Raw genomic sequence first — 25,132 nt, 5'->3', positions numbered from 1 at the left:
AAATCTGAACAAAAGGTATAAATAAGAGCGAAATAAACGGCCCTCAAATCCTCACTACTACAGCGTCTTTCTCTCTTCTCTTCCACCTTCCTATCCTATTCTGCTCATCTTCTCAACTGTCAACAATGGAGGAAGAAATTGACGAAGCCGAATCGCAGTCTCAGGTTATTTCTCTCATCTTTACAACATTTTCTTCAACTTTATTGTTCATACTTCACCGAAATTGCATTTTCTAGTAGTTCAACATCATGTTAACCTCGATTTTATGTTCCATTTGCTTCAATTTATCGCTCTTGTTGCTGATTTTTTTTTGCTGTGTGTGATGATGATTGATTGTTCGTAATTTCTCTTACAAATTCAACCGCACAAATTGTCCTATTTAGTTACTCGTATTGATTTTATTGGAGTTTTGATAATCTTCGTTTATGCGGTAATGATGTGCGAAATTATTGTATGCGACGTGAATTAAGGTTTTATCCGTAAATTAGATTATAATTTTATCGCCTCAACTTGTGGAGATTGTTCGTAATTTGGTTTGCCGGTTTCTGAGTTGATCATTGTTTGATTATTTTTCATTTAGAAAGGGAAGGATTGACTATTGAATTCATTTTCATACATTTGTTGAAAATAAGTGAGTAATTTTGAATGGAGGGACTAGGGAGTATCAGGTATATTTAGGTAAAGCCACGGACGAATAATTGATCTTCTTGCTGATTAGAAGTATGATTATTGTCCGTCTTTTCACATTATACAGAACTAAAATTCACAATTCTGCTATGTTTTTTCCATATGAAGGTATTTGTTATGTTTATTGAAATATAAGGATTGAGTATCAGGTATTTCCACACGTTTGTTAAAGTAAGCAAGCATAAATTTGAACAAACATATGGAAATGGGTGACTGGAGGAAGTATTAGGTAGATTTAAGTAGCACAGACGAATACATGATCTTCTTGCTGATTATAAGTATGATTATTGTCGTCATGTTATACAGACTTGAAATTCACAATTTTGTTTTCTCTATATGAAGATAACTGTTACTCCGTATGTTTTATCGAAATATAATATTGATTGTGAAGATAATCTTTGAACTTTTCTAAATAGTGTATATAGGAGGCTCAATATGCCATACAGAGATCACATAGGCTAGTTTGCATTGAGGTAAATAGGTGTTTGGAGATGTAAAGAACATAGTCAGTCTATAACGTTGTTTGTAAGTTGAACAAGATGTGGTTCATCGACATGAGGGAGAAGGGATGCAATGATGTTTAAGGACCTTCTATTCTTGTACTTATTATCCGCTGGATATATGAACGACGAGTGTAGGAGGAAACCATTGTATAATTAATCTGTAATAGGGCAAAAATCGAGGACAACCATTGTGAATTTTAGCCTTTACTTTCTGTAAAAAATATTAGTTACATGGAACAAGGTTAAATGTAAGTAAAAAAAAAAACACTGAAACAACATTCTGATCTTAGATTTTCCTTCAGAGTTACTCTACAACAAACTACCTTTAGCCTATCATCAACTGCCAGAAATTGATGTGCTTTCTTTCATCATTTATGCAGGTTTATATGGCCTGTGTTGTGCATGGTCATAGGTATGTCTAATGCAATATATTACTCCTTAAATGCTTAATTTTGGAAAGAGTGCTATCGTGGTACTTGCCTCCTAAGCTTCTGGTCGACGTTATTAATGCCTAATTTGAAGAATTATGTTATTCATCAATATGTACTGCAACCTATGTTGCTCGGACTCGGTGAGAAGTATCCGACACGGGTACGTGTCCAAGTGTCGGATTCGTCTATTTTTATGAAAAAAATCATGTTTTTGGTCTAAAATGAAGTGTTCGAGTGTCCTACCCATGTCCGAGTGTCCAATGTCCGACACGGGTACGCGATGTCATATTGAAGAGTTCGAGCAACATATATGTCTGCAACATGACCCACATGCCATTGGACTAGATGGTTAGACTCAATAACCTGTGTAATGCTCTGGCCATTTGCTAACCAGTTCCATTGTATTTGACAGAATCGGAGTCTCCTATTACGATTCGACTATTAGGCAACTTAATGTGCTTGAATTTTGGGAGGATGGTGCAGATTATCCTCTAATTGATTTGGGTTGGAGATTCTATCTTATAACTGTCATATTGTTCATTGATGAAGTAATGTAGCTTGGTATTGTCCATGTCATGGTATTAAAATATTGTTTTTGACTTTGGTATTTCTACAGTGAAATATCAGGCCCAACCTGCGATCATTTACACCAGCACCAAATGTGAAGAAGCGTTCTTATCGGCTTTGCAGAGAAATGGTATGTGGTCTATTCTGCATTCGTCAAAGCCATCAATTTTGTAATCCTATAACAAAACGTTGCAGATGGAATGGACTTGGCACCCACATTGAAGCTAATGAAAAGTTCATTATTTAGTTACGAGCAAGCTTGGCACAGGTTCATATTCTTGTAGTTTTCTGCAACATTGATCTTGAGCTGCGTTATGTTGATTCTTAAAAATCTTGAACAGAAAGCTTCAAGATCAGCTGCAATTATTATTGAAGCCTTTCATTCTACCTATATCCATAGTTTAGCTCCTTCCTGTTTTGTAATTGAGTGATCTGGATTTGGGACCTTATTGTTTGGAACATTGAGATGCTGCTTCACTTTCTTGCACTGCTAAATTGAATATGAAACGCCAAGTGGTCCATTTAATACTGTATAGTCATTAGTTTTTGGGAGTGTTATTTTGTTGCAAGGTGATGTCATAAAGGCATGAGATGTATATATATTTGTATTAGTAATCCCTGGATTTGTAACGGGGCCCTGAAAAACGGAAGAAAATGAGAAAATGATAATATTGTTTTATTTGTCAGTCCTTTTTAAAAATGTAGTGAAAATGGTACTGAGTTTATTACTTTATTTTGAGTATATGATTATTGGCATGTTTCTAAAATGCTCGTGGAGTTTGTCTTTTTCTTTCTTTTTAGATTCTCACTCATTTTGTGAATATCATAGGTTGATATATCTCAGAGTTTCGGGAATGGATGATGGATTGAGTGTTAAAGAGCACATAACCTTTGTAAGTTTCCACTCTCTCTTCAGCTGCATTCTGCACCCTAGAAATAAACGTGTTAGGCATCCACTATAAGCACACACTTATTAGGGAGTGATATTTGGCACATCCATCAACAATGTACTTCATTACTTCAGATTAGACTTAGCAAACAAGTCACTCGGGTCAGGTGTGGCTCTGGTCATTTATGGGGGCGCTGCTATCAGATCATTTTGGGGATGAGTCAATTTGAGTTGGATCATTTCCGGGTCGGGTCATTTTTGGGACGGGTCATTCTGATCGTTAGGAGTCAGTTTTGGTCATAATTATAAAAAAGCTCCTGGTTTCAACTTCTTCAGTTTGAATTGGGACATATTAGGTTTGGGTCAAATTTGGGTTGTACTTTTCCGGTTCAGATTGCATTTGGGTTGGGCTAACTAGGATCAGGTTCATTCGGCTCAGTTCACTTTTGCCACATCTAAATCGATCTAATCACGTGTCAGCAGGTATGATATGTGCGATATTGCTCAACAATGGACAGTTTTCATAATACATTGCATTAAAGCGGCAGCTATTTGAAGGCTATTTTGCTCAGTTAAAATCATTGCCATACAACATTGCACTGAGAGTGAATGAATCCCCTTGCTTTACTTTATCCAATTATAATTTTTCGAAATTGTCATTCATATCATAAACATTTAGACTTTCTGATGCTACTATAATGATAATCCTCTGATAACTCCAACCAAACCCAATATTTTTTGCCCTGAGAGTCATGTATTTTAAAGTGGGCAAACAGCTAGAGATGGATTGGGTTCTTTATTGTAGAATTCCCTTTTATTACATTTTCCAAATGTAATTCTTTGATTTTTATCTGTAAATCTGTAATGACTCTGTCAATAGAAAGTATTTAACCAATTCTGCCAAGTCTCTTTTATACGTATCCGTTCTTATGTTTTTTTTTTTTTTTGGTTTTCTGTCAGCTTAGTTCCATGATGGATATAGCAAGCGAGGTTCAAGTTCGAGCTAGTGGGGGTCTTCTTGCAATATTGGAGAACGAAAGAATTGTTGATATCCTTGAACCCATGGAATATGGAGACACGTCAATTGCCATTGATTCTGTATCTGAAGTTTCACTGTATCCCCTAGTGTACTGTTGATATGATGATTTGAAGGATAATATTTTGTTATGCTTTATAGTTTATATTGGAGATATCCTGAGATGCAATTATATACTCCCTCCATCCCAATCATTTGTTTGCCTTTGATTCACATACTCCTCACAAGAATAAAAAAAGGCAAATAAATGATTGGGACAAAGGGAGTACTATGCCGAATATAGTGTCCAAGCTCTTTTGGGATGCATTGTATACAAAGGCTGTCCATAGTTTTTCTTGACATAAGACAGAAATAAATTTCTTAAACTTGATGCCGCAGCTCATGAAGCACTACAGATTTTCCAAATTGATAAGCATCCCAGCCATATGGGCATTGGTCGATCAAAAGAAGGGTACCTTTTATTTTTGTTGGTCTTGTGTTTTTAAGTTGTGCACTAATGTAATCTGGAGTAGCTATTTTTTTTTTAATTTGCAGGTTTTCTGTTTTTGGTGTTATGAATAAGGTACAGGACTACAGGCTCTTGTCTGCTATTCTTTACTGATAATATTGTTTCTGAATTTGGTATGGGTGCTTTTCTTTCTTCGCAGTGTGTCACACCAATGGGTCGACGTCTCTTGAGGTAAGCTTGCCCGGTAATTATGATAATATTTGAATAACTTGACACAATAATTACTAAGAGCTCAGGCACATGGTGTCCTGTTATGCAGAAACTGGTTCCTCCGACCTATACTTGACCTGGAAATTCTAAACAGTCGACTTGATGCTGTATCCTTCTGCATGACTTTTGTAGGCAGTGCAAATTGTAAGCCTGTTTTGGTGTGATAAACTCCTTCCAGTAGATGTTTTGATAATAGAATTTTTTTCAGAACCTATATGTGCACGTGAATGTATTGGATACAGAGCTCTTTGCGGAGTAAGTGCAAACCTTTCCGACTAACTTCAGAAGGAACTTTTGTATGTGCAAGTATGTTTTTAGTTTGTTAATTCATAAATGAGCAAGGATTCGAGGATTCAGCACTTGGAGTGACAGAGAATTGAATAATATAGCTATGTTAAATTGTTAAAACTGGGTGCTTCGAGAGAGTCGAGTGTTCTGACTGATATGGGGATCCTTGGGGATAAGAGCGCGTCAGACTAGTATTGGGTTGGAGAGTGCTGATAACTGAACTTTCTTGGTGACTGGCACGAGTATTCCTTGCAGATTCTCTTTGATGATCTTCCATACATCCCAAGAAACCAAGAACCACTTCTATGTTAATTCTAAATTAATAAAAGGAGAAGAGATGGATGGATTAAATGGCTCATAGCGGAGATGCAATTCTGTCGCTTTGATGATGATAAATTATGATTTGAATTTTCTTAATCTTGTGAAGATAACCTTTTTCTTATATTCTGAAGAACTGATAGTCTCTTTGCGTGGTACACTAAAGTCCATAAAAGATGTTCCATACTTAGTCAAGGTACCACACTTTTTCTCTCGCTGTGCTCTTGTCATGTAATTTCTTTACCCAATTCCGTATTCGAGGTTATCTTTTATGTCTGACACTTTACTTCATAGCACTCAGAATGTTTGAAAATTATTTACTTCAGTTATAAATATCTACCTGCTTTATTGCAGAAATTTAACTCTCCAAGCTCATTATGTACGAGTAGTGATTGGGCAGCATTTTTAAAGGTCAGTAGCAGGTTCTTTAAGTGATTTTTTTGGTGAAATATGTGGAATCTGTCAAGGCTTTGCCTCTTCACAGTGGTTTGGTTAGTTTGACAATCTTTATTTTTTCGAGTGTCTGGCTTTGTATTTATAACTGTTAGTTAGGCGTGGATGTTTCTCAAGAAATATCTACGGAGTACCTTCTTTACATCATATCAACATGCCGAGTTGGTGTGACCTATCATATTTACATCTTGTATTATATACGAAAAAGAGAACTGTGGTAAAACATTTCATCTCCCAAATTCTGCGCATTCCATCTACATCCTTTCTGCCGCAGCTGCTTTGACCCAAAACTTCCTGTTCCTGCTATCCTGGATCAACATCCCTGCGTTATACCCTTTTTCCTCAGGTTCATCATTTTCGAATAGGATGTAAATTGCCTAAGCCATGGTGGCAGGTACTTCCTGTAGGAGGTTTGGTAGCCTTTGATAGTGTCCAAAGGAAGTGAAGGCTAATTACCTTCTCAGCGGTTGTGAAAAGATGCGAAGTTAAGCTTGATAGGGGTATGGCAGTCAATTGATGGTTGTGGGATGGCTTGGATGAGTAGTTGGAGTGTGCGGAGAAATTTTATTTCCTTACCTTGTGCTGAATTATTATTAGTGGGTACCAGTGTACCACTTGTGAATAATTACATGGTGTTACTGCAGCAATATCTATTTACTATTTGTTTTCAGAATTCATGACCTAACCAAACGGTTATATAATCAGTTCTTAGTTAATGAAACCAATTCGTTTAAGACCTGAAGTTCTTTATTGAAAGAGTAGGTTATGAGTTATCTTCTTATCTCAAAGTCCAAATAAAGGTGGTTAATGGTGGTTTAACAAAATTTGCTTGAAAGCTTTCTAAAACAACAGTTTTGGGTCAGATAATCATGTATAAGAACATTTTCAAATAAAGGTGGTTAATGGTGGTTATTTTTCTCTTGCTCTTTGTTCTCTCCAAAATTGCAAACTCTTGTATAAGACCATTTTCGTTTAAAACACTAAAGCCACATGTTATCTGATTCAAATACTCTTCCAAAATTTTCTTTTGTAACTACCATGGTTTATGGTGCCACTAATTAGTGAATGGGTTTTATATTAACTTTCCTCTCCAATTTTTTTTATTTTGTAACTACCACATTTACCCTTCCCAGAAACAATGGTCGTTAAAAACTTAAAACAAATGTAAGACGGTTTTACTTTTACGCAAGATCTTGCGGAGATTCCATCGTCATTTTATCATGTCTTTCTTTTCTTCTTTTAATCTGGGTTTATTACATCTACGAACCCTCTTCTTCCAGAGCCTATCGTCCCTGCTGCACTTGAACAAGATATTTGAAGTAGGTATATCTGAGAGTCTAAGGGAACATATCAACCATTTCAACCTCAAAATTATCGATGAGGTATTTGTCCTGCACCGTTATCTTTGTCTATGTTATACAAGTTGAGCCTGAAGTTCTAGACGCAGGCTCCTGTCTTAGTGTCTGACAAAGTTTGTTTTTGTAAAAAATCATACTCCCACCGTCTTAGTCATTTGTTTACCTTTGATTAAAATACCTCTCACCAAGAATAAAAAAGGTAAACAAATGAATGGGACTTAGGGAGTATTTTTTTGGCTGAAAGGACGTGTCTAAGATTCATGTCCTGCTGCTGTGTTATATGCCTATATGACAAACTGGGGAGAGACAGATTGGGAAATAAAGAAGTCAGAGTAACATAATTCTCTATTGAGTCTAAACCTAGCTATTCATGCCATATTGCAGGCTGCTTTATGCATTACAACGGAGCTCTCCTATATCTATGAACTGGTTAGGCATTGCAACTTCATCCACATTGCTGACAATCTTCATTATAATGATGATGATGATAATTCTATTCAAGTCCCTCTCCCCTCCTCCCTAACTAAAAACGACGTTTTATCCATTAACTGTGATATGTGATGTGTGAGTGATCTGTATACTTAGCTAAAGATTCTCTTATGTTTTTTTGTCAAGGGTAAGTTTCTTTGTTTCTGTTTTTCCATATTTGTCAATGTTTTTTAGCCTCTTTTAGAGTTCTTTTCTGTGTTACTTATTTCAACATCTAGCTTCTTCATTGTGTCTTTCTTCTTTGGCTCTGGTTGGGATAATTTATGCTTTGCACTGTGCAGGTCATTGGTGTCATTGATGTAGCTAGAGTAAAAGAGAAAGGTTATTCAACAATTGTCAAAGAGGGTTTCTGTGATGAGGTCAGATATTGAATACATTTTTGTAGCAGTTTATAATTTCTCGTTGAAGGAAATGGAATGCTCCTTTTTAGCAGTGTCAATTTCTTATTCCATGGAATTTCTTTCTAAATTAAACAAGTGAACATTAACTATTCTGTAGACGACCTCTGTGAGTTGGTAGTACCTATGTTGCTCGGAGTTGGTTAGAAGTATCCAACATGGGTGTGTGTCCAACAGTCCAAGTGTTGGGTTTGGTTATTTATGAAAAAAAATCATGTTTTTGGTCTAAAATGAAATGTCCGAGTGTCCTACCCATGTCCGAGTGTCGAGTGTCCAATATGGGTACGCAGAGGTAATTTTGAAGAGTCCGAGCAACATAGGGTACTATAGGGATATTGTTGTTGCAAAGTAGTCGTATCAGTTGGTAATTTTGAATTTTGTTCTAATACCTAGTTGGACGAACTGAGGCAAATATACGAGGAACTGCCGGAACTTCTGGAAGAGGTAGCTATTAAACAAGTTGAAAATTGAGCAATGCACATTCATGTAACGTTTCATTATTGATGGTTCAGGTTCAAATATGATGCAGGTTTCATCACTAGAGCTTGCACGGCTGCCCCACTTGCATGGAGGAAAGCTTGTGCCTTGTACTGTTTACATACACCAAATAGGTTTGATCTACAATTTGTACCTCGTTGTCTGATGTAAAGTATCCCTTGTATTTTTTTACCATTGATCTGGCCTTTGCCTGTCATATAGTTATAATACTTTGAGGAATCAGAGAACTAGTGGATTTGTATAATTCCTTCTGTGTGTCAACATAATTTTGTGACATCAATGTACTTGTTAGTAACTTCACTAGTAAAAAGACAAAAAAGCTATCATAATATATCTTGACTCTCTATATTTTTTAGGTGTGTTTCTGTTTAAGGCTGATGCATATTGTGTAATCATCATCAGGCTGACTGAATCTTCACAATTCATGTTACTTCTGTTCATGTACTGTACTATGTCTTTTCTTTTAACTTGGGGAAACGTCAATGTGTTTGAATTCCTGTTTAGGATACCTGCTCTGTATATTTGAGGAAAAGCTCGACGAGTCCACACTAAAAAATCTTGAAGATGTCGAATTTGCTGTAAGTTGCATTAAACGAGTAGATTATAAATCAATGAGAACAGCATGAGTGACTGAATTAGGAGTGCTACATAATGCAGTTTTCTGACGGTGACAACGAGCCAAGAAGGTTTTTCTACCGAACCTCAAAAACAAGAGAGTTGGATGACATCCTCGGAGACATATATCACAAGATTTTGGGTTAGCATGCTACTCTGTGTCTACACATGCTTCATCTTTTTGCCTGCATGGCCGGTGTTGCTAACTGAAAAGATGGAGAATGCTGGCATGACTTCTCTACACTTGCTTGGTTTTGATTTGTTTACTTTTACTTTCAAATGGCATAGACATGGAGAGGGTGATTATAAGGGATCTGATATCACACGTTCTCTTATTCTCGGCACACTTGCTCAAGGCTGTGAACTTTGCCGCAGAACTTGACTGGTATGTAGATCTGATTCAACGTTACTACTTAGTCTGTCATTTGGTTTAAATGATTCTGATACCAGTTTATCTGGTTTCACATGTTCAGCTATTTGTCTTTGGCATTGGTATCTCAGCAAAACAACTATGTAAGGCCTGTTCTGACTACTGAATCCATACTCCATATACAAAATGGGAGGTTAGTGCGGGTTACTGTGTCTTACAACATGAAATAATGACTAATAATTTTTCAAAAGGAGGGTGCTGTGGAATGAATCTGTAATATGCAACACTGCTTCCTGTCAGGCATCTTCTGCAGGAGATGACCGTCGATACATTTATTCCAAATGACACGAAAATTCTTGATAATGGTCAGTGACTTTAGGCGTTGCACCTAAATATCTGGCCATTACCGTGTGTTTGTCACTTTGTCCAAAGTTGCAGCGATACTTACATTATGTTTGCTCTTTCTCAGGAAGAATTAACATCATCACTGGACCTAATTATTCTGGAAAAAGTATTTATATAAAGCAGGTGTGTTAATTACTCGACCTACTGTAGACAAGCACATAAAGTTCTTTTGTTTTGTTTGTTGTTGATTTCAGGAGTAGGAATGTTTGATTTTCCTTGCTTAGCCTTTAATGGAATATGCACAAAAAAACAAAAACTTATAAAAACACTCCTCACTCAATAGACCTCTTCCTTTCTTTTCTGCCCCTGCCCCCAAGTGATGAGGTGGTTGACCTAGTGTGGCTTTGATGCCTAGGCTATGCTACTCCAACTCTTCTTATTCCCTCGCGTACCCTTGTCAGACACTCGATACTCGGACATGGATATTGACACTTGGACCTCATTTAAAGCTAATATGCATATTTTTCATATAAAAAGCAGAGAGTCCGCCACATTGACACACACCTGTGTCGGATACTTCTGAACGTGTTTGAGTAACATAGTTTATGGTAGTATATGTCTGTGGCTGCCCATGAGATCCTCAGACATACCTTCGAAGAGTCTTTCATTTCAACATCCAAGTTCACCAATCTATCCTGTCAAGCTCTGTTTTTGTCTCTTTGCTATGCATTGCAACTAAGCCTGTCAAAAGATGACCCGACCCAAAAACCAACCAAAAATAACCCGGGAGTAACCCGCTCTTTCCAACCCGAAGTTGGAAACGATCCAACCCGACAATAATCCGCATATTTACGGTTAAGACCCGCCCAACACATAAACCGACCCGCAGATAGGTAAATTTATTGAAAATTTGTATTTAAAACAAATGAAACTAGGTTTTTCTTTCCTTTGTTTTTTTTTTTTTTTTTCTTCTTCTTCCTGAAACTACCTTTTATTTAGGCTCATTTGTGAAAGAGTACCTTTTTTTTGGCTTTTGACTACCTTTTATGTCTTCTTTTTGCAAAAGCCTGCCTAAAATTCACTTCTGACGAAAAAATTCAACTTCCCGACGTTGACTGGCTGTTTTCTCCCTTTTCATACATACAACCCAGGTTTTTCCCCTTTGTTCATCTAACAAAATCCCAAAAGGCTCCACTCCATACCCAATGACCTATCAAAAGTCCTTTCCATCCCATCTTCATCGCATCAACCACCTCAATCTCCCTCTTCATCGCAGTCATATAAAAGTACCCTCTTTCTGTGTTACCCCGACTCTCCGACACGGGTGCCCACGGGTGCCGTGTCTGACACGTGGCGAGTGTTGGATACGGCTATTTTGTGAGAATTTTTCAATTTTTTGGTCAAAAATGAAGCGTCAAAGTGTCGTGTCGGTGTCGGACAGATATGTGTCGGACACGGCAGTTAAGTGAAGTGTCGGAGTAACATAGCCCTCTTTTCCTCTGCACGGCGAAGATGACGGGCATCAGAACATCATAAAATTAATGAGATAGCAGAAAAGTGATCCTGAGATTGATCCATGATGATTTTCGAAAAGTTAAGACTAGGCGTTGATTTTGCCCATGATAGATCATAGTTGTTGAAAAAGAATTTACCATGTTCAGTTAAATGTTGATGGCGATTTTGTTTAGGTGAATTAGGTTTTGATTCGGGGTAAGAGATGGACAAATTGAGGTGATTAATGTTGGGTTTAATCAATGTATCGTCAATTAGTAGTGTTATGAAGTAAAGAGTTAGATTCACGCATGAAAATGGTAAGCCAACGACGGGAATTTGACTTTTTTGCCGAAACTGAATTTTTTGATAGGCTTTTGCAAAAAGAAGAAATAAAATAGTAGAAAGTCGAAAAAAAAAAAACAAGAAAGGTAGTCTCTCACAAACGAGCCTAGATAAAAGGTAGTTTCTGTCAAAAAAGCCCATAAAACTAATATAAAATGATAAACATAATCTAAACTTCTAAACTGTCAAAGTTTTAGAATAAAATATGCTTATATTTGTTTTAAAGCATTGTTTTACCACATGCTTAATTAGTCAAATGATTTACCATATAAATATATGATTACCATATAAATATAGTCACTGCTTGTCATGTACGCAATAACGGATCAATCAAATATGTCGTATATCTTTGCGATATTGAATGTATTAAACAAAAAATGTTTAATCTTACTAATATCATATGGAGTATTAAATATAGATATTTTAAAAAATAAAAAAATAAAATAAAAATATCTATATGTTTATTGTTAAAATTAAAGAATGTAGACATTTGTAAATATGTGTTAATCTGACCCGTTTTTGTCCAACCCGACCCGTACAAACGCGTATCTTACAAACCCGAAACAAACCTATCCGTATCGTACCCGACCTGAAATGACCGAATCTGTAACCCGACTGGCTTGTTTGACAGGTCTAATTGCGACACTATACCAATATACATGACTATTATGCCACTCTGCTCTCTCCATTTCCCAACTTATTTTATAATGTTCCATTTTCGAAGAGTTCTTAATTCTAGTTTTAGATTGAAAAATGAACTTATTTTTTTTTATTATTGACACCTACTGAATCAATACTCAAATCACTCATGTTTTGCTATAATTTATAACGAAGTACTCCGTATTTCATTTGACATACATCAAAAGTTAATGTTTGATTACACCCAAATATTAATATGCTTTAGGCCCCTTAGTTCTGGTTCCATGCTCCAACATTCAGTTTTTGGTGTCTGCTTCAGCATATAAGATCCATTGATAAGGCCTGTCAGAATACCCCTTGTTCATGTTTCTTGCAGACTTGACCATTATTCAAAACCGAGCCACAACCATCGTGACCGTATTTTTCCATTGAGTTTAGAATTCTTATAGTTCAGCCTGCAGGATATTACTGTCTCCAAAAAAGTGCCTGAAATTTATTATTGGATTTGTCACCTTTGTTTAGTTCACATACCTGCAAAAGTGAGGTGCGATAAAATTTTGAGCAGCTTGTGTTTCATAATATATGATTTTTTGGCTCAGGTAGCATTGATAGTCTTCCTATCTCATATTGGAAGTTTTGTACCTGCGGATGCTGCTGTGATAGGATTAACTGATAGGTACCTTTCTGATATTTGAGGCTTCTTACAATGAAGGTGTCACAAAGTTGTCAATATAACACTCAAATTTTTGTATTTTGCGGATAGGATATTTTGTGCAATGGGAAGCAAGCTCATTGCTGCTGAGCAATCAACATTTATGATTGATTTACAACAAGTAGGCATGATGTTGAGGTATAAATATTGAGCAGTTTCAGACGTGTGCAGTGTGCATAAATTGTATTCCGCCATCCCATTAACATTGTTCTCATTTTGCCTGCTGTTTTGAAGGATATTTTCTCCTAATTTACAACTTAGTATACAGCCTTTTAAAGATGATTTATGATATTAGTTGTTTTCATAAATTAAACATGATATTTTACTTTTCTTATCTTTACATATATTTATAGAAGATTAAATTAAAAATAACTCCCTTTTAAATCCAATTTTTTAAAATTACTCCTTATATAATTTTTTTCTAAAATTACTCCCTTGTAAGTTTTGAAGCAATTTTTAATAAAAGTGCATCTTAAGGGAGTAATTTTAGAAAAAAAATTATATAAGCGAGTAATTTTTAAAAACTGAATTTTAAAAAAGAGTTATTTTTAAGAGTTTTTTGCTATTTACCACCTATTAAGTATCAAAGTTTACATATTACCACCTATTGAGTCCATTTTTACAAATAACCACCTACTTTTGAGAAAACCTCTACAATCCACACCTATTTAGCACTTCATTGACGGTTTTTATTATTTATCGGCTCGCTTACTATTTATCGTCTCTCGGTTATTTAAAATGACCAAACTACCCCTCCTTCATTATACAAGTCGTACAACCCAAACTCCACTCTCCCCTTTATACTCAATTTCTTAATATTGCAGTTCTTCATTTCTGGGCAATCAACATCAGGTAATTTTTTTCAATTGTTCTCAATTTCGAGTCCCCCTCTTCCATCCTCTCTCCTTTCGATCTCTTTACACTTGTTACGAAAATTTCTAGGTTAATCATTCTATTCAATTTTCGGATTAACATTATATTGGGGAAAATCTGTGGTCTTAATCAATTCTGGTAACAATAAGAAATTTAGGTTAACATTTAAAAATTGGGAAAAATCGCAATTTTAATCAATTCTGGTAGCATTAACCACGATTGTAGAACGAATTGGGAAAGAAATGACCTTAACTTTGAATTAATTGACAATTGACATGATGACTAATGTCGATTGATGAAGATGAACACTGGTTTCCGTCTCCCAGGAAGCTCTAATGTGATAAACAATTGCCTAGATTTCTAATGGAGATGATGGATGTTGTTGATCGAGAAGATGACATAAAAGAGAGTTTTTTACTCCGTTAATTAGAGTTGAAAAAAAAATGAAATTGCTGCCAAAAAAAAAAATGAAATGAGATGATGAATGTGTGAGAAGATGAACATAGGAATGAGCGTGAATTGAGTTGAAAATATGTGTATAATGAAGGGGGGATATTTGGTCATTTTAAATAATCGAGAGACCGATAAATCGTAAGGGAGCCGATAAGTAATAAAAACCGTCAATGAAGTGCTAAATAGGTGTCGATTGTAGAGGTTTCCCTCAAAAGTAGGTGGTTATTTGTAAAAATGGACTCAATAGGTGGTAATATGTAAACTTTGATACTCAATAGGTGGTAAATAGCAAAAAACTCTATTTTTAATTTACTCTTTAAAGAAATTGGTGTTTAGAATTGACACCGGTTGACGGCAAGAGTCCAATGGAAACAATAAGCTTGGGATGAATACGAGGTGGTACTTGCTAATTTTAACATCATCTTCATTCCATAAGCTTTCACATGCATAGTGCTCTAGCTGCTTTCACATGCATAGTGCTCTCTCTAGCTGCTCTCCTGGAAACAGGAGTCTTCAATTACCTCTGAAATTTTGTCCAAGCTTTCTTAATCAAGGGTAGGCTAAATGGGAATAATTGTAGGCAAGCTACGGCGAGTTCTCTTTGTCTTCTGGATGAATTTGGGAAAGGCACTCTTGCGGAAGGTAAAAATTAGAGGCCTGTGTGACCTGATCTGTGATTGTAGTAACTCAGTCGGTAGTGTATAATGCTTCACATGCCCATTTCAGATGGCATTGGTCTTCTCGGTGGAACTGTGAAATATTTTGCGGAAAGTGAAGATACTCCAAAGGTTAGATGGTGAACTTCCTTCCCCAAGTTATCTCAAATAATTTGTGAGTGCACAGGAATAGGTAAACACGAGAGTGAGTATAACTGAAAGTGGAATCATTAATTTGTCAACATGTACCAACTTGAGCCACTGTTTACTGACATAATCGCCAAGCTATTTTTTCGTTTCTTTCTATAAGCGGACACCAAGGGCGTGAATGGAGAAGACACCAAGAAAGTGACCCACTGAAACCCATACACATGGCTAGATGAATAATTATGCTCTAGAGAGTCGTTGAGTTGAAGTTGATGTTCTTATGAGTGCAGCTTTTGAATGCTATTCCGTTTGTACTCGTTATGCATATGTTATAACAAATTTCTATTGACATTAAGATTACGTGGTATTTATTTTGCTTGCATTCTTAACACTCTTATGAGCCTTCTTGTTGTACTAGTACTTCCACTGTTAATTTGTCCTGTCATGAATCGCTCGAAGTCTTCGCTTGCATAATCTTTAAGTTGATGAACTTTTTTTCGTTAAAAGCTTCTGTTCTGAGTTGCTAACAGTATCTGTTACTACTTTGAAGAGAATATTCTAGATGACTGATGGTTAATTTTCGATATACAGGTTTTGCTTTGCACTCACTTGACTGAAATATTTCAGGAGAGTGTATTGCCCAAGGTCAATTCTGTGTTAATTTTTGAGCATTACTCAACTTAATGAGGTTTGCTTCTTGATGGAATTCTCAGTACTTTTTATAAATCGTGTAGTCTGAGAAGATTATGTTTTACACAATGAGTGTTTTGAGGCCCGAGGAGAGCAGTTTGCCTGTGGAAGACATTGTGTTTCTGTACAGGTATGTTTTCTTTGAGAAGCTTTCATGATGGTGCTTCTTCTTTTAGAAATTCAGGTATATATGAAGTGCCTCCTAAGAAGCACTTGTTGGGCCGACCCTGTTCAGTGTTTGTGCACATTAAAATTAACCAAAATTTTCCTAGTCAGTATACTTTCATTAGGATGATACTGACCATACTGTCCATTATGAGTTTTTGTTAATTTCATAATACTTCTATCTGGAAGGACAGTTCATAGACTGCACCACCATCTAATCCCTAACCATAGTTAACAACATGGCTAAGGATATTGCAAGCCCTTACATACCTTTGGTTGTCATATTTGAATAGCTTAATCGTGTCAACTGATTGTTTCATGACATGCTATACAGATTAGTTCCTGGACAGGCACACTTGAGTTATGGTAGGTGTCTCACTACTCGTTACTTCTTGAGGAAATATCTGTCATTGTTTGTTCGACTTTTCATCCTGATTTGACCATCTTGCGGCTTTACAGGGATGCATTGTGCAATGCTTGCTGGTACGTTTGCAATTAATTTTGAGACAGTGCTATTTCAACACTGTGTTGTCCATACTGAAGTTTAAAATTTTTTATTATCTTGACTGAATATTTGACTTCAAAAGAAACATTTACTAACATCCGCAGGTATTCCTGAGGATGTTATAAAGAGAGCGGCCTTGATATTGGATGCAACCTCTGACAATAACCACGTCGAGCGACTATCTACCGAGAACTTAGTAACTCAAGATCAACAATACAAGGTCTTATTTCTCACTATTGTCGTAGATTAAATTTTACCGAAGAAACACTCAATAGTGCATTTCGCAGAGTAGCAATAAAGTATATTGTAATTGCAGGATGCACTTGATAAACTGTTGGCTTTCGAGCCTAGGAACGGCAATCTCCAGTTCTTTTTACAAGACATTTTTCGTGTTGCTTAGAATAACATTACAAACCATGGTTATCGTAAGGCATGATTTTTTCTTGAGTCGGATGTTTCCATGTCTCATTGAGTACTGATGTCATTAGCACATCTTGGGACTGTCTGAAACTCGAGCATTGCTTATTATCAATCATGTAAATCCTAGAAATTGTATGGTGTGACTTATGTAAATTGATAATGATTCCATGCTTTACGAGCTGTGTAAAATGAATTACGCTACCTATATATATCTGACTTGTACTCAATAAAAGTATATGTGAACAAAAACTGTCAACAGCTTACGAAGAAACCAGCTCACGAACATTCAGTGGGAACACATATTGTTTGGGGCCATCAAAAGCGATGTCTATGAATAACCGATCAGCTGCTTCGGTTGGATGGTAAAAATCCCAGAAAACATGGTCACTTCTGTTGGTACAAAGATTTGATATTGGTATACAAGGGACCTGTGCATTTAGATTTCCTAGTCCACAACACGCAGTTTTCGCTTCCTTGAATCCTGCACACAAATTTTATGCATGTATAAATTGTTAGAGACGTCCTTTTCTCCGTAGTTAATTTCCTTTTAATGTTCTTTTATGCGTCTTTTTTTGACAATGACCGAGGCATACCGTAGTTAGCAGGCTGTTGAATGAGGTTAAGTAAGACATCGTAGGTGTTGAAGTAAGAATATTGGAAGCCTTGGAGCTCTGTTTTAAATTGCTGCAATACTGAGAGCAGTCCTTGGTTATATTTAGACGCCCAAATGTTGGCTTCTTCGTTGCATGCTTCTGTTTTGCTTTTCGCTCTTTGTGCTGGGCTGCATCCAACTGATGCCACCCCAATTATCACAAATTTCCGAGCCCCCATATCGTATATTTTCTGCCAGAGACACGAAAAACGGGCCCTTTTAGCAACAAGTATAAGTATAACCTGTGATTTATTCAGCTTCTTCTACTCTTCCTTACGATTGTGTATCATGGCTTATAATGGGTTGACAGACTTCAGCCAAAACTCCTTTTTAACACGAAACTTTGACTACCGTCTTTTATACTGACACTCGCCGTGCCTAAAACATTTAACTAAGAAGATCTAATACGAGAAGTGCCATAAACTACGTACTTTGTACTATATAAAAGTGTCGTACCATATACAAGAATGATAAGCACATTAGAGAGGAATACCTTAAGTTGTCCTTTAATTGCTTGAACCATTGAAGCCACAAATTCTTGAGGTGTAGCTTTTTTCATTTTGTTCGAAGATGATCCAAAGTAACCCAAAATATCGTTACTTCCAATCACAATCGCAAATATTGATTTTGATAAGAAGTCACTGGCCTCTGCTTGTCCGGTTTGCTGCATTATTGTCTCTTGTACAGCTGCACAGTACTCTATTTGCTTGTTCATCGGTATCGACTGACGCTATAGTTATAAAATATGTGTAGGTCAATATAATATTCATTCAGCGGGGATAGCTCAGTTGGGAGAGCGTCAGACTGAAGATCTGAAGGTCGCGTGTTCGATCCACGCTCACCGCATTTTTTTCTTTTTTTTTCCCTTTCTAATGCATAATTGCATATTAGTCTTATTTCAAAATTATGTAGGACTTTTCTTTTTTTTTCCCTTTCTAATGCATAATTGCATATTAGTCTTATTTCAAAATTATGTAGGACAAATGCATAATTGCATATTAGTCTTATTTCAAAATTATGTAGGACAATTGAAGTGAGACATTGGACTAACATTTGTTGGTGGTACATACAGAAGATGCTAAGAATGTGGAAAATAGAAGACAGAGAAAAGAAGCATACTAAAAGTTGATCATTAGCATCAAAGATACCAGCACCACCAGATGCGAAGCTTACTCCACTTGAAAAGTTATTGCTTTGTGTGTGCATCAGTAATAGGTACGGTGACGAAGACGGCAGCCCCAACTTTTCCGCTGTTACATTTTAATTTTATTCTCTCGTTAAAATGGGGTATATGATACATCTGACATTTAAAACTTTTTAAATTGTATACAAATTCATACATTAAAAATTAAATACTTCATCCTATTCAATATGGAATCATACCATTTGTGAACAAAAGTTACCGAGTAAAATAATGTTTAATCAATAAATTAACTGTATATTGTCTGATTGCATGCGTTAGTAGGAATCAATAATGCTAACGAAAAAATGACTATTATACATTGATCATTTGAACATATTTTTCGTATCCCCGTATCTAGATAAATAGGTAGTGTAATAACTTAATAAGCATGGTCCTAAGAAATCTCACGTACGGAAATTAAACCAGATGGGTTAGTACAGAATGTCGTTATAGATGGTCTTTTCAAAAAGACCTTTAACAACTAACCTATTAAAATAAAAGTTAATAAGAGAGAGGATTGTAAGATATCAATCAATCAATCAATCAATACTATATATTAATTCCAGAAACCAAGGGACTTCAATGTAATTAAAGAAAGTTATACAAATTAATTATACTATATAGTTTTAAATCGCTGGCACCGTGTGATGGACCCGATTAAGGGATCTCAATGCAAATATTATATAGTTTGGGTTAAAATTAAATTATATAGAAGCTTGATAATTTTCCTAAATATTTGTAAGAGACTAAAATATCGTCAATTTCCTTAAAATAAAATAATTAATTAAGATGGTCAATTTCAAGGAGACTGAAGGAAAGAAGATACTTGGTAATTTTCCTAAATATTTATAGAAGACTAAAAGATGGTCAATTTCCTTAAAATAAAGTAATTAATTAGTATAAACATGCACACTTATGATATTAATTATTATCATCATAAAATTATATATTAAATTTAAAATTCATGCAATTTTATTAAATTTTACAGTTTATATTAGATGTATAGAGATGTTAATTATTTAACATACAAAAATATAATATAAGTAGGTTATAAATAATTCAAGTTATATTTCATAATATATAATATTGCATAATTCTTTCGATTTGATTTAATGCATACGGGGTAGTAAAAAAAGTAACATTTTTTACACGGGCAAGTAGTGAAATGTTATTACTATTGTTTCATTAATAAGAGTAAAATATTAATAGCGGGAGTAGTGAATTTGTCTCAAAATTTATTTCATCGTAATTTTAGGGTATGTCATAGAAAAATATATTAATGATAAATTTATGGGTTATGCAACTTTAAATAATTTTATTTAATGAAAAAAAAAATAATAGTAAGTAGAGGTAGCCCGGGCGAAGCCGGGCACCAATACTAGTCTTTTTAAAAAGACGATCACAAACAAGATTTGCTGGTGTGTTAATTACTTAGCTCGAGTAAAATAAATAGATTAATAGCACAACGTTGGCTATAAAGACTTCGTGAACAAACTTACAAAAGGTATGTTTTTTTTTTAGACAACAGTTACAAAAGGTATGTTAATGGGTAAAGATGTAAGATGCATGCATACACGCTGGCCACATGGACTGCTCTTTAATTTTTGGTTTTGCTTATTTTCAAATTTTAATACTTAGCTTGTAAACTTTCTCAATTTCTCAAGCCTTTAATTTCCCTCCATTTGTTTTCTCTGTGGTTACAAATGAGCCACAAAAAAAGATAACGAGAATAAATAAAGGGATATATACGTGATTTTTTACCATCCTAATAAACTACCCCGTAATAAGTATGCAGATTTTTAATTAGTTGATTCCAAATTAGAATTGTTGTTATATTACACAAATAGGATCCTACATCCAGTTGTATAATGCTCATTATACAACTGGCTAGAATTCGAGCTAATATATAAAGAACTCGAGCTATATATTTTGAGCCTATGTTTACCCATTCCAACAATTCTTCATATTTTTAGTATATGTTTCGAATTCTTGGCATTACATCTAATTTTTCAACAACATTTTAATTACATGAGATTTTGAGTCTATATAGAGTCTTTTGATTCTAATTGTAATGTAGAGTTTTTTGTTGAAATTTTATATACAAACTAGTTTTAAGTTACTTTTATATCCTTATTGATCTGTTGCTGAACATATGATATTAAACATGACTTGTCAATTATATTTTCAAGGCTTTTGCAAGTCATCTAAGAAGTCGAGCTATTACCCATAATACATGTGTTATTGAACATAGAACTCGAGCTTATATAAAAAAAAATTCGAGCCATCATTGAAGCTCCACCTGATGCGTGACTTGCCAATTTAATTTCTCAAGGCTTTTGCAAGTCATATAAGAAATCGAGCTATTACACAAACTAGATGCGTTATTGGCAAAAGAACTCGAGCTTAAATATGAAGAATTCGAGCCATCAGTCATCAATCATTGATAGTAAAAATTGATTTCGATTGAAGAAAGAGAGTTATAATAGTTGATTAAATAAATTAGAGGGAGAGGATGATTAAGTAAGGCATAATGGAAAAAGATGAATATATAAAGAATTTGAGCCGTCGGTCATCAGCCAATAAAGCTCCGTCCACCATTGATGGTAAAAACTGATTAATTTCTTAATGATTTTGATTGAAGAATGAGAGTTGCAATAGTTGATTGAATAATTTAGAGGGAGAAGATGATTAATCTGTATAGGAGAAGAAGATGGAGATCAGTAGTTAGAATAGGGAAGCAGTTATGGAGAAGAGGGATTACGTTTGATTTGTTTTAGGTTTGTTATTTTAGGATTTAAGAATTGTATTAGAGAAAGACTAAAATAACCCCTGGATGTCTGATAAGATTGTTATCCAAATCAGGTTATAATCTATTTAACTTTTATATTATCCATTTTGTGCCAATGATTTCTTTTTATTTTAATAAGAAGAGTTTCATTTGTTATGTCTCATCTCAAACATGATTGACTGAAATATTTTTTTATCTTTCGTTGTTCTTTCCACTAGTCGTAGAGTGATGAGAGCATGTAATTTTAAACTCATGTCTAATCTTATATCGACGAGTTTAATATCTACTTTTTGTTGAAATTTTAATTTGTATTTATTTTAATATAAACTTAAATAGTACAGAGTATGAAATAATAAAGATATGAAATACTAGTTTTAATGGTAACATTTGCGAAAATAATTACACGAAACATTTCTATCTACTTCATTGAATCTCAATTTTACTCCTTAAGTCATAGAGCATGAGCCTTGTTTAAGTTAGGACCATTACCCCAATATTGTTTCATTGAATCTCAATTTTTAATATTATTCTTAAATTGTTTCATAAAGCATGAGCCATGTTATCAATAACATCTAGGTTCTACGTACTTCATTGATATTTTTATGCAACAGATGTTAGGAAATTTTATATGCACGAACATGAATTGACAATAATATCGCACCGAATCGACTCCGCTTTTTTAATAGAATAATTCGACCCTTATTAGTGCCTGGGTGAAATCAAATTTCCTATTGAGATAAGACGGTTCTGATTTTTGGCACAAAATTAGAGACGTAATATAGAAAATATTTTGTGTAGAATGTTATACTTTTGATGCAGTACATTCTTTTGATGCAGTAGAAGATTATGATTTTCTGTAACTTTTCTTCTCATCCTTTATCTATTTATATAGAAAGGATTTGGGTGGCAGGGAAATAGGGGGATGCATTTATGAATGGTTGTAACTCTTCAGAAATTAGGATTAAAAGTATTTAAATTACGCAAACTATTCCACAATCCGTAAATAATTATACAAGCGTACACTCCGTAGTTCTCGAACTCGCATTATATTATCTAGAAATTACCCATCAATGAACCGACCTTAATTACACCAAATAAATCGGTAATTACACTTAAATCACCAACAACATATCTATTGAAAAAGTTAGTTTACTTCAAGACTTTAATTGAGCGCACTTATATCGTGGGTGTGAATCGAACCCCTAACAGATTATAATAGTGGAGTAATATATATGACCAGATGTCCACAGCATCGAACCAGAACACGTACGTAAGTAACAATACATGCATGGCAAAAGAATGAAGTAAGTTGCAAATAATGTTGAATGCTGCATTCAATCATGTACGTACATATGTAATATCAACAATACAAACTTCTAAACAAACGCGTATTATTATTACTTGAGTCGGCTAAATAATTATTCATGTGTCCAACTCATCATGTCATGCTCACACAGTCACACCTTAAGACAATTTTGAGTTATTGTGTTAAAAACAAATAATCTTTGGACATTGCATGAATTTTTAATATCATAAATGGAGAAATAATTATACTATGAATTTTTGAATAAAAAAAAAAGAAAGAAAATAAAGACACATTATTGGAATATTGGATTAAGAGAACTATCCTGAATCGGCCATATTTTCGGAGAAGAGAAATTAGTTTTTGAAAAAGCACATACTTGCAATAAATAGTGTAAAATTTAGGGCTTTTTGTCAAAAACTACCTTATATTTAGGTGTATTTGTAAAAATACTACCTTATATTATTTTGTTTGTTTTCAACTACCTTTGTTTTCTTTATTTTTGGTCAATAACTACCTACGCTAAGAATCTAGACATATTTGGTCTATTTTCCGGCTTTAACATATCTCACATGACTCTTTTATGTTTTAATCTTACTAAGGCCCGATTTTGGAAAATCATAAAGTACTTACGCTAAACTTTAGTAGATGTTTGTAGTTATTATTGAAATGTGAAATTTATTAATTTTGCTTATTTGAAGTTAAATTTTAGTTTGGATGCAGATGATCATTGTTGTTTGATGTTAAGAAAGTCATGTGAAATAGGTTAATGTCACTAAATCGACCAAATCTCGCTATATTTTCAGCGTAGGTAGTTTTTGACCAAACAATGAGAAAACAAAGGTAGTCTAAAACAAGAAAAATAATATAAGGTAGTTTTTTTTTTATAAATACCCCTAAATATAAGGTAGTTTTTGACAAAAAACTCTAAAATTTATTCTCAAATCCAGAAGCTACTATTATATAAGAAAACATGTGCTTAGATCATAACATGTCGTATTACAATTTTATACAAGGTGATTTTCCAATGCGACCATGCCCTTGTATTTAATAAAGAAAACTACGTGTTAATTAAGTTATTAATTAGATCGTATTAAGTTTAGTATATCTTTTATTATATCAATAAAACAATTATATTCGGATTATGGTCTATGGAGGTGCACATTTTAAAACCATCCAGGTGATACTAACTCATTTTTCCGCTAATAAAACAACAAAGTACTCCCTTAATCCTTTCAAATAAATTTCATACGTTTGATTAAAATATACCTCATATATGAATTAAAAGTGTATGAAATTCACTTGAACGGGAGTAGCAATAATTACCTAGAAAATCTGCAGCATTCTTGCCATTGCTGAATCGACCCGTAGGCTTATGAGTAGGAAAATCGATACCATTGTGAGGGAAATCAGCCTTTTCAATGGACAAAGGAAGATGATTGTTGTTTCCAACATCAGCTAATGAGTCTCCAAACATAAACAAAGCTGGTGCTAATTGTGCTTGTGCACTTAATGATTTCATGTTACACATGAATAAAAATGGAATTAGAAAGCAATTTTTTCTTGCTAATTGCATGTTTTCCCATAATAGTAGTGCCATGTTTAGTGTTTCTATTATATCCTCTAAAAATAGGGGAATAGAATATGGGTTTGAAGTGGAGGAGTGTTGGGGTTGGGATTTATATAGCACTAATTTACTTGTAAGATACGGCAAAATTGCCCTATATTCGTCTTTAAGCATACTACGACTTAAATATATCTATGTGGACAAAATAAAACGTACAAAAGCAGATTACACTGAAAAAATAAAAAATTTAACTTAGATACCTCCACTGGCTGAAAGATATGAGCGAGAGTTCTATTCAGTTGTGGATCTAGAGAGATTAGTAGTCAATATGGCAAAACTAACCTGACTCGACCCGATACCCGAACTCAAGACCTGAGTTTAACCCGAATTGACCAGACCCATAATACGATCGGGATATATTGCTGCACACTGATTATTATGCATAAAAAATTTGATAATATTTGACCCAAAAATAACCCGAATCCGAAATGATCCCAACCAACCTGAACCCAATCCGAAGGCTGCAAACCCGAAATTAACCCGACCCGAATCCGACTCGGTTAACCCGTTTGCCAAGTCT

The 25,132-nt window shown here is 34.7% G+C and overlaps 2 protein-coding genes and 1 non-coding gene across 7 annotated transcripts; 2 read left to right on the top strand and 1 right to left on the bottom strand.

Moving 5' to 3' along the window:
- On the top strand, positions 1-17,296 carry LOC141617488 (DNA mismatch repair protein MSH5-like). 5 transcript variants are annotated; one of them, XM_074434688.1, is made up of 34 exons: positions 1-164; positions 1,571-1,602; positions 2,034-2,125; positions 2,238-2,318; positions 2,384-2,456; positions 3,018-3,081; positions 4,038-4,192; positions 4,463-4,564; positions 4,648-4,675; positions 4,761-4,792; positions 4,881-4,938; positions 5,547-5,633; positions 5,792-5,848; positions 7,171-7,272; positions 7,633-7,677; positions 8,019-8,096; positions 8,529-8,579; positions 8,665-8,746; positions 9,138-9,211; positions 9,291-9,390; positions 9,537-9,633; positions 9,722-9,811; positions 9,919-9,983; positions 10,088-10,146; positions 13,038-13,114; positions 13,202-13,288; positions 15,057-15,118; positions 15,203-15,264; positions 15,871-15,924; positions 16,014-16,099; positions 16,469-16,500; positions 16,594-16,617; positions 16,744-16,859; positions 16,956-17,296. In XM_074434688.1, exons 1-34 carry the CDS (start codon positions 126-128, stop codon positions 17,037-17,039), a joined length of 2,427 nt encoding a protein of 808 aa, XP_074290789.1. In that variant the 5' UTR covers positions 1-125; the 3' UTR covers positions 17,040-17,296. The 5 variants fall into 5 exon arrangements, 4 of the variants coding, with proteins under 4 accessions (XP_074290789.1, XP_074290788.1, XP_074290790.1 ...); XM_074434687.1 differs by having other exon boundaries at positions 15,036-15,118; XM_074434689.1 differs by lacking the exons at positions 1-164; positions 1,571-1,602; positions 2,384-2,456 and having other exon boundaries at positions 2,111-2,125; positions 15,036-15,118.
- On the bottom strand, positions 16,928-24,785 carry LOC141617490 (GDSL esterase/lipase At5g55050-like). The gene is made up of 5 exons (XM_074434691.1): positions 24,312-24,785; positions 18,831-18,961; positions 18,205-18,441; positions 17,653-17,902; positions 16,928-17,540 (listed from the first exon to the last, which is right to left on the bottom strand). The coding sequence occupies exons 1-5, from the start codon at positions 24,724-24,726 to the stop codon at positions 17,320-17,322; spliced, it is 1,254 nt and encodes a 417-aa protein (XP_074290792.1). The 5' UTR covers positions 24,727-24,785; the 3' UTR covers positions 16,928-17,319.
- Positions 18,485-18,557, top strand: TRNAF-GAA (transfer RNA phenylalanine (anticodon GAA)). The gene has a single exon. It is a non-coding gene; the product is annotated as a tRNA-Phe (tRNA).
- Positions 24,786-25,132: the final 347 nt, after the last annotated feature.

The sequence above is a fragment of the Silene latifolia genome, chromosome X (assembly GCF_048544455.1).
Source record: "Silene latifolia isolate original U9 population chromosome X, ASM4854445v1, whole genome shotgun sequence".
Classification (NCBI taxonomy): domain Eukaryota; kingdom Viridiplantae; phylum Streptophyta; class Magnoliopsida; order Caryophyllales; family Caryophyllaceae; genus Silene; species Silene latifolia.
This window is presented reverse-complemented; position numbering and strand designations above follow the sequence as displayed.

Coding starts and splice junctions, on each gene's coding strand:
- LOC141617488 (XM_074434687.1), top strand. CDS start 126: ATGGAGGAAGAAATTGACGAAGCCGAATCGCAGTCTCAG. Junction 4,193..4,462: donor TCTGTATCTGAAGTTTCACT/GTATCCCCTAGT, acceptor GACATAAGACAG/AAATAAATTTCTTAAACTTG. Junction 13,115..13,201: donor GTGATAGGATTAACTGATAG/GTACCTTTCTGA, acceptor TTTTGCGGATAG/GATATTTTGTGCAATGGGAA.
- LOC141617490 (XM_074434691.1), bottom strand. CDS start 24,726: ATGCTTAAAGACGAATATAGGGCAATTTTGCCGTATCTTACAAGTAAA. Junction 18,962..24,311: donor GAATGCTGCAGATTTTCTAG/GTAATTATTGCT, acceptor AAAATGTAACAG/CGGAAAAGTTGGGGCTGCCG. Junction 17,903..18,204: donor CAATTAAAGGACAACTTAAG/GTATTCCTCTCT, acceptor TGTCTCTGGCAG/AAAATATACGATATGGGGGC.